Source organism: Chrysochloris asiatica, unplaced genomic scaffold (genome assembly GCF_000296735.1).
Source record: "Chrysochloris asiatica unplaced genomic scaffold, ChrAsi1.0 scaffold00223, whole genome shotgun sequence".
NCBI lineage: Eukaryota > Metazoa > Chordata > Mammalia > Afrosoricida > Chrysochloridae > Chrysochloris > Chrysochloris asiatica.
The window spans coordinates 438,820-448,431 of NW_006408741.1; the positions used below are offsets into that span (position 1 = coordinate 438,820).

The 9,612-nt window shown below is 42.6% G+C and overlaps 1 protein-coding gene across 1 annotated transcript in view; it reads left to right on the forward strand.

Annotated features, from left to right (window-relative positions):
- CLSTN1 (calsyntenin 1) overlaps window positions 1-9,612 on the forward strand; it is a 101,332-nt gene that overhangs the window by 71,557 nt on the left and 20,163 nt on the right. Inside the window, exons 10-11 of the mRNA XM_006873115.1 lie at window positions 1,603-1,851; window positions 2,218-2,339. Coding sequence (XP_006873177.1) covers window positions 1,603-1,851; window positions 2,218-2,339 — 371 coding nt within the window. The remainder of the gene's footprint in view (window positions 1-1,602; window positions 1,852-2,217; window positions 2,340-9,612) is intronic.

Below are 9,612 nucleotides of genomic sequence, written 5' to 3' on the forward strand. Positions count from 1 at the left end.
ATGCTAGGAGGTTTTGTGGGGCTCACTCTAAATATTTATAATAATCGTGTACCCAAATAAATGTGAGTTTGGAGGGCTGGAGTATTTTCTCATTTTCTACACATAGAATTGTGTGTTAAACTGATTGTCTTCTCATACTACTATTACTTTTTTATGGTACTGAATGAGCATTCTCTCACAGAACAGTTTGACATTAGGAAGAAAATAAAGAATTTAGTATTTGAGTGCTGCCTGTATGCTAGGCACTTCCATATGAGTTATTACATTAAGTCTTCCCAACAGGCTCCCCGAGTAATTGGTTTTGAGCATGTTCTTACAGAGGGCTTAATTAAAGCTAAGAAGGGTAAGTAGCTTGCCCAAGGTCAGACTTTTAAGAAGAGCAGAACTGGGAGTTGAACTAAGGTCTTCTCTGATACTCGAGTACAGGCTGGTCCAACCAAGTCACGATTTCCCAAGGAATAGAGATGCTGAGGACCAGTGACCAAGAGAAGCAGCAGCATCTTTTTCTGTGGAAAACTTGAAAAAGAACATTTGAGTTTGGCAATACTTAACAAAAGTTGTAAGACATTTTCATGCTCTTTGACTTAGCAATTGGGTATCTGTTTCATCTAAGAAAATAATCCTGGAGACACACGAGGTTTATAATGGGGCCAAAAAACTAGGGACATCCTCAGTGTCCACCAAGGAGGCTGAGTAAATACGTTGTGATCTCTCTGTACAAGTATTAAATGCTAGTTAGGCTGTTTAGAATACGCTAGGAGCCACCTAATAAACAATTAACAGAACCAAAAGGCGGGAGATTTGAGTCCACCCCGAGGCACCTGGGAAGAAATGACCAATGTGATCTACTTACAAACGTCAGTCATTGAAAACCTGTGGAATCCAGTTCTGATCTGACACACCTGGGTCCACTTATGAGTCAACATCAACTCGAGGGTAACCTGTTTTGTCTTTTGGTTGTTGTTGTTAAGTGCTGTCAAGTCAGCTCTGACTCACAGCAACCCTGCATAAGGTTTCTGAGGAGTGACTGGTGAGTTTGAACCGCTGACCTTGCACTCCAGTGCATTATCCTGCAGTGCCACACCAGAACTCTTTTTGATTAGTGTTGTTGTTGTTAAGTGCCATCGAGTCGGTTCTGACCCATAGCAACCCTGCGTAGGGTTTCGGAGGAGTGGCTGGTGAGCTTGAACCTTTGACCCTGTGGTGGTTCCAACCGACCCTGCAGTTCAGTGCATTAACCCACAGTGCCACACCAGGTTATAGAAGACGATTCTTGGGAACATGTATATTTCTCACGACTTCACTTGTACAAATAAATACAGTGTTTCTGTACATGTATTCCCAGAGAAAGGTCTAGAAATGTTTATATCTAATTGTGAATAATGGATGCATTTGTCTGGTAATATTTCTTTTTCTCTTCCTTGTTTTTTTTTTAACATCTCCATAATGCTTGTATTTTTTTGGTAATAAAAATCTCTCTCTCTTGTAAAAGTGAAACTGGAACCAGCACACTGTGTAGCCATAAGATAAGGGCACAGCCTTCGAGGACTTCACAGCTCTTAAGTTCTTCGTGCTGTTTGTCTCAGGCATCGTTTGTTTCAGGTGCTGCTTCTGGTACTGCTGAGCTGCTGCCCTCCCCAAGCAGCACCCTAAACTGGACCATTGGCCTCCCCACCGACAATGGCCATGATAGTGACCAGGTCTTCGAGTTCAATGGCACTCAAGCAGTGAGGATCCCGGACGGCGTCGTTACAGTCAACCCGAAAGAGCCTTTTATGGTTTCTGTGTGGATGCGGCACGGGCCTTTTGGCAGGAAGAAAGAGACCATTATTTGTAGTTCAGACAAAACAGGTAGATAAATTTCATTATGAAAGATGTCACACTTTTCCATGCTCTAACCCTGTGCCTGCCCAATGCAGTGGTCACTGGGGCCAGGATGGTGTTTCCTTCCCACTAGGACTTCACACAAGTTGGGTGGTGGTAGCCGCCATGTACTGGGGCCCACATACTAGAGAGCTTCCGTGTTTGCTACTTTAACTTTAGTCCATGAGATGTCTGTGGTGATCATGAGTGTAGATTCTAAACCCTGCCTTTGTCCAAATGGAGAGTTGATGTATGCAGATAAAATGGTGCCTTCAATACCCATTAAAGCAAATAGCTTTTATTTCTCCTTTGGGTCTTACGTTGGCCACTTACCAGTAGGCACTGTCTTTGCAGATCTGAACCGGCATCATTACTCACTCTATGTCCATGGTTGCCGGCTCATTTTCCTCCTCCGTCAGGACCCTTCCGAGGAGAAGAAGTACAAGCCTGCTGAATTCCACTGGAAGTTGAATCAGGTGAGTGAATGGAAAACTCACTTAAGTAGAATCTTTGAAGAAAGACAGTTAATTAGGCAACCTTCAGGGTGACTCCCTGTTGACACACATGTCTGTTTGTGACTTTATGCTTCTGGGTAGTAGGTTAGCAGATTCCATCCTCATGCCGTTCCACAAAAAGTCTCAGTTTGGCATGTGTGTATTTTAAGCATTCAATATTAACATAGCTAAATTGTGTATTTTAAATTTTTAAATTTAAAACGGTTATAGTTTATTGAAGTTAGCCCCTTAGCTTGAAAGTTGAGGTCGAGACATTTGTATTTATTTATTCATTATTTAAAGGCTTGGCTCCCCAATGTGTGCCGAGATGCCCTAGACATCTTAGCAATGCAGGGGCAGGCACCATGGGATTTTAGGGTGGTTTTTTTTAGGGTGTTTTTAAGGAGCCAGCATGATACAGAACTACTTGGTGTAGTTCGTTCACACTTGTTGCATTAGAACACACACTATGCCTTATTGCAGTGTCATCTATGTACAAAGCTGTTTATTTCTTCGTAGTTGCCACAATTGAAAATATGTATCTCAAATACTGCTGTATTAGAGGAAATGGGGTATCCCCTGGGGGTGTTGTAAACCAAGGAAGCATCCTCATGAAAACCAGGACAAATCACACTCTCAGTGTAGAGTTGGGATAGGAAAGGAGCTTCTGGCCTTAGCTCATGGGGTCAGTGCGCAAATGCTGACATACTGCTGCGTACAATCTGTAGTTGCTAACCTAGAATGAAAGTAAGTTGTCTGAAACTGTGACAAAATAGGTAAAAATGTAGCAACATCAATGAGGATGGCAAACCCTGTGACCAAAGGAAGACAAAGTGAGTGTCTCTTATGAATGGAATTTTTATTTACATGAGTAAGTTCTTGCTCGGAAAAATTTGCTATGCCCTCCTGCCCCGCCCCCCCCTCAAGAAATCAAAGAAAAGTACAGATCAGAAAAGCCTTTTTTTGTGTGTGTGGTGTAGGCTGACCTTTTTTAGGTGTTCTTTTACAGTAACCATAATCTGTATTTCGAATCTTACATTAAATAAACAACAGCAACTTTGTGACAGAAACTTTTAGGTACATGTAAAAGTAGACAGATGACTATAAATGAGAACTCCATGGACTCGTTACCCAGCTGGTAACAGTGATCAAACCCTATCCATCTTGTTTCACCTTTACTTCTACCTGCTCACCCCTCTGTTCATAATATTTAGTACTTCTTTAGTGTCTAGTATCCAGTTGGGGTTTAAATTTTAAATGATCTCATGAATTTTTTGTTTTTTTTTTTAAACAATTTGTTTGAGTTGGGGTCCAAGTAAGAGCCACCATTGTGATTGTTGGTAATAAGCCTTTTGAATATGCTTGCTGTTTTCATAGTGGGTGGGTTCTCTCCCCCGCCCCCCCATCTTTGTTCCTGACACTTAATCTGGTGAGGCAGTGAGGTGTTTTTGTTCCCATAGAGTCTGATTGTACCCTTTATGGTGCCATTTGACGTGGTCCTTTGTCCTCTTGACATCCTTGAGAATATTTGCTGTTGTTTAGTGCTGTCGAGTCAGTTCCAACTCATGGCAACCCTGTATAGGGTTTCCACGAAGTGGCTGGCTGATGGGTTTGAACCACTGACCTTGAGGTCAGCAGTCCAGTGCTTATCCTACAGCACCACACCAGGACTCCTCTAAAATAGTGGTGGTGGTGATTATGTGCCGTGGAGTCGGTTCCGACTCATAGCGACCCTGTACGGGGTTTCCGAGGCTGTAAATCTTTACGGGAGCAGAAAGCCTCATCTTTCTCCCACGGGACAGCTGGTAGTTTCGAACTGCTGTTAGTAGGAGGCTATAAAATTCTGGTTCGAGTCAGGTTTGTGTGTGGCAAGACTGCTTCGAGGAAGATGTTTTGTTCTTCCATCACGAGGCACATGTGTTTGGGTACTTCTCTTTGGTGATTGAAGCAGCTCTTTTCTGGCGGTATGTCCAGTCATACGGCTGTATAAAGTGGGATATCAGGGAGGGCTCATGGGGACAGTCACTCTTGAACTCTCCTACGTGTTTGTAATAGTAGGCCTTTATACTGAAGGCCAATGTGGTTAGATATAGAATCCCTGGTTCACATTTTAAGACTTATACAAGAAATGAGACTGTATTTCTCCATCATTTTCTGACATGTAATGGGAGTTAAGCAATACTCTGAGTAATTCTTTCCCTTCTAAGGGAGTAGGTCTGTGCGTTTGGATGCCCAAAGACTGTGTCTTGGTGGTTCTGAGATTGTTTTCCCAGATGTCCTTTAAGTATGCAGCTTCAAGCTTTTTATTTCAGGGACGTTTTTATGAATAATAATAACATTCTTCAGGTTTTTAGTGTTCTCTTCCATTGGTTTGGTTTTCTGCTTTGGGAAGTCTTTGTTTTTAAGTTGGCTGTTCTCCTTACCTGTCATTTTCTGTTTAATTCTTTTCTGTGTTCCGTCACCTCATTTTTGAGTTGCTCTAATTATAAGCTATGTTCTTTTAAGCTTTGTGTCATTTCTTAATGCCTTTTAGGACATTTTGAAATACTAGATTATAGTTTTAAATTCTTCTGTAGGCATGTCTTCCATTGTCTTCACGGATATTTTTTGTTCCCATAGAGTTTCCGATAGTCTGATAGCATCTCTTAAGGAAAATAGATGCATTATCTTCCTTAATTTTCTTACAAAAAGTTTATATGGGATTTACCTATAAGCCCCTGTGGCCCCATCTTTACATGAAATTATGATGCTGTAGGATAAGCACTGAACTGCTAACAAGAAGTTTGGCAATTCAAACCCACCAGCTGCTCCATGGAAGACATATGAGGCTTTCTGCTCCACAAAGATGTACAGTCTCGGAAACCTTATATAGGGTCGCTATGAGTCACAATCCATTTGAAGGCTGTGTGTTTGGTTTGGGGTTTGGGTTTATACTTTCTGAAGAGACGTGGGTCGGTCATGATAGCTTTTCTAACTTTTTGGCTCTTGAGCTCCCTCTTCTGTTGTTTTCAAGAAGTATTTCAGAAAATATGGCTTCACATCCTTTGCTAGTGCTTCTCTTCTCTCTAGACCTTTTCTTTGATTCTAGTGCCCATGTCCTGCTCTGTCTGATTCTGTTTTGAACACTTTCTCCTATTTCAACCTTTATCTTAGAAGGAAGCTTTGACTAGGTGTTGGTAGTGGCTGAACCAAAGGGTTGAGAATATGTCACTCGTGGAAATATGAAAACCATTTGACTAATAAAATGGAGCCACTTATTTTTAGGATATTGATTATCCAGAGTTCCTGGAAAATTGGCTAGCCAATTTTGGTTATGAATCGGGCTGCAAGACGCAAGGTCAGCAGTTCGAAACTACCAGCTGTTCCGCAGGAGAAAGATGTGGCTTTCTGCTCCCGTAAAGATTTACAGCCTCGGAAACCCTGTACAGGGTCGCTATGAATCGGAATCAACTCCATGGCACATAACAACAAAAATTTGCCAGTCAGGAGAGAACTGCCAGAGCCATCCTTGTTGGGTTTTATTAAAGGGGGTCATAATATGAAAGGAGCTCTGGTAGCGTAGTGGTTACGAATCGGGCTGTGAACCTCAAGGTCAGCAGTTTGAAACTACCAGCTGTTCCGCAGGAGAAAGATGAGGCTTTCTGCTCCCCTAAAGATTTGCAGCCTCAGAAACCCTGTGCAGTGTCACTATGAACCTAAACCAACTCCACAGTACTTAACAACAACAATAATATTATCTGGTTCATGTGCCAATAATTGGACAGTTCTGATTCTGGCCTCAGCAATCATGGAAGCCACCAAGGTATGGAAGGGAGTTGTAAGCTTTTCTCAGCATTACTCATGTGCAGCCATTCCATTATGCCTTCTTCCTGCCACAGGACACTGGTGGGAGTGTGTGATGTTGGAAAAATTAAAACTTGTAAAGTCTTCATGGGATCAACCCTTTGTAACTGAGCCAGCTGCAATGAAGAGTCCACCTTAATTAGAACTTGCCCAGCCTCAGGAGTTAGTACACGGAGGGGGAGGACGGGGAAGGATCACCTTGTAAAATAGTAAACAGTGGTTGCAAGTCATGCGTAGTGAGTTTTAAGGTGGGTTGCGGCCAATTAATGCTCCTTGGAAACCCTATACAGGGTCACTATGGGTTGGAACCGACTCAACGGCACTTAACAACAACAACAATAATCTTTGAAAATCATTTAACATTTTCAAGACATCTCGTCTTATAGCTACTGCTTGTGGTCTAATAGCCCTGCCTTCTGTAACGCTGCCAAGATACTGAAAAGGTGATGTTTTTTTCAGAGGCAATGCACAGTGCTGCTTGCTGCAGAGCTAATTGCATATCCCCCCAAATCAGTAGTAATGTAGCTTCCATAGGGTGGCTCAAGAGAATGTCATTCATATAGTGAATCATGTAAGCCTCAGGATACTTGGCCCTTATCTGAGCATTGCAGAAGCTACAAATTCCTGACATAAGCAAGGACTATTAGTCATACCTTGGGGCAAACATTTCCAATGGAAGCTTAAATGATGTTCCCTATTATTAATAGTTGGGACACTGAAAGTAAATCTTTTTCTATCATCTGGATGCAAAGGGATAGTATAAAAGCAATCTTTAAGATCTATTGCAATCAACTGGTAAGTTAAAGGGATACCTGTAGGACTTGGGAGACCAGGTTGTAGAGGTCCCATGGTCTCCATAGTCTTATTCACAGCTCTAAGATCGTGCAGCAGTTGCCATTTTCCTGATTCCTTCTTTACAGTAAATTTGGGTGCATTCCAAGGGCTATGAGTGGGCTCTATATACCCTGCATTCAATTGTTCTTGGACTACGGCCTTAGTGGCAATCAATTTCTCCTCAGTTAGGGGTCATTGGTCTACCCATACTGGGTAACCAGACCAGCCAAGTGATCTTTGCTGCGTTTTTCTGGGTAGGAGAAGCAACCAAGGCCTTTAGGAAAAATCCTGAGCAGATTCAAATCCCAAACCTTGTTTACCAAAACAGGATCTAGTCTGTAAGGGTTCATGTCTCCCTTGTTGATAGTGACCCAGTCCTTTTCTTGGGTCAAATCCTTGTTGCAGCATTTGTGCTGTAACAGTTGAACTAGGGTTGAACTAATAAAAGTCCATATTTTCTAGAGTATCTCGATTTTCTGAACCACAACTGTTCAGTTGCAATCCTTCGGTTAAATTGCCCCCAAGTCTGAGAACTTTGGTTCAGCTGCTCCCAACACCTAGGTAGCTTTGAGGCTTCAGTCCCTTCAAATGTTATCACATACCGTTGGTGTTGTTGTTGTTGTTGGCTGCTGTCAGGTTGATTTGAAGTCATAGTGACCCCACGTGATAGAGAAGAAGCTGCCCCATAGGGCTTCTAGGCTGCGATCTTTATGGAAACAGCTGGCCACATCTTTGTCCTGTGCAGCAGTTGGTGGATTTGAACTGCCTACCTTTCTGGTAGCAGTTGAATGCTTAAGCACTGCATCACCAGGGCTCCTTTGGATCTTTTTGCTGTTGTTAAAGTGCCGTCAAATCGGTTGCGAATCATAGTGACCCTGTATCAGGGTTCTAAAGAGTGGCTGGTGCGTTTGGACCGCAGACCTTGCGTTTTAAACCCACCTTGCGGTCCAGTACATTAACCTGCAGCATCACACCAGGAGTTGTTGTTGTTATACGCCATGGTGTCAGTTCCAACTCATAGCGACCCTGTGTAGGGTTTCTGAGGCTGTAAATCTTTACGGGAGCAGAAAGCCTCATCTTTCTCCCACGTAACAGCTGGTAGTTTCGAACTGCTGGCCGTGATATTAGCAGCCCGATTCGTAACCACTACACTACCAGAGCTAGTACTCACCATAAAGTCGAGTGCACAGATTGCTTCCAGCTTCAGCTGCTGCCTCAGATTAGTGTGGCATTTCCCCTTGAGTTACATGGTGGCTCTATTTTTTGGTGGGTGGGGAGAGGTTTCCTTTTCAGATCCATTGCTGTTGTTAGTCTTGGTTCTAACTCTGTAGTGACCCTGTATAGGATTTCTGAGGCTGTAAATCTTTGCAGAGTGGCTGGGGGGCTTGAACTGCCAACCTTGTGGTTTACAGCCCAGTATTTATCCTACAGAGCCGCCATGTGTCCCCCTCAGGTCCGTTGTTGTTGTTGTTTAGTGCTGTCAAGTTGGTTCCAACCCATAGCGACCCTGTATAGGGTTTCCAGGGAGCAGCTGATGAGCTTGAACTGCCAACCTTGAAATTTAAACGGCTTTGCAGTCTGGTGCATTAACCCACAGCGCCACACCAGGACTCCCTCAGGTCCATTAGGAGCTACCTTTTCCTTGAAACTCTGCTTTCAGAGTTCATGGGGCTGCCAAGTCTAGATGTCTGTGGGTTTAGGTTTTGCTACCCTAATCAGTCATCCTGTCTTTAAAATTTAGAGAAAGTAAAAAGCTATATTGGTTCTACCACTAGTTTTGCAGAATACGCATGTAGATTTTCACCAAACACTGCTGGTATTTGACTACATTACTAATCCCCAGGTGTTGTTATTGTTAAGTGCCATCAAGTTGGTTCTGACTTAGCAACCCTGTACAGGGTTTCCAAGGAGCAGCTGGTGAGTTTGAACCACTGACCTTGTGGTTCAAACTGGACTTGCGATCCAGCGCTTTATCCTACAGTGCCACACCGGGACTCCCATAGAAACCTACAATTCTTTAAAAACAGGAGATGTGGTATAAATAGCTTTCTGAAAGAGCTTACTTACAGAGCTTGTTTTAAATAGAAACTGCAGCTAAAACTGAGGTTTTATCTGTCTTGAAAGTGAATTTGTGTGTGATTTCTTTATTTAGAAATATTTACTAGTATTAGAATTATTTGTTCCTTCAAGGTGTGAGGATTTTTCCTAGCTCATCAGGAGTAGCTGCTCTTTGGGAATATTCGTTTGGTAATTTCTTCATGCATTTTGATGTACTTGGCTATTTGAGCTCTCAATTCTCATTGGAATTTAAATATAAATATAAATATGGCAAAGAGACCTGGTACGGCACCATGGGCTAATGCCTCAGACTGCAAAGTTGTTTGAACTGCAAGGTCGGTGGTTCAAGTTCACCAACTGCTCCTTGGAAACCCTATACAGGGTGGCTATGGGTTGGAATCGTCTCGATGGCACTTAATAACAATGGCAAAGAGTATCTTTAAAATAATATGTTGTTTTAGAACTATATTGAAAGGAGTTTAGATAAGATGGCAGAGTTAGCAGGTGCTCTGAATCAAAC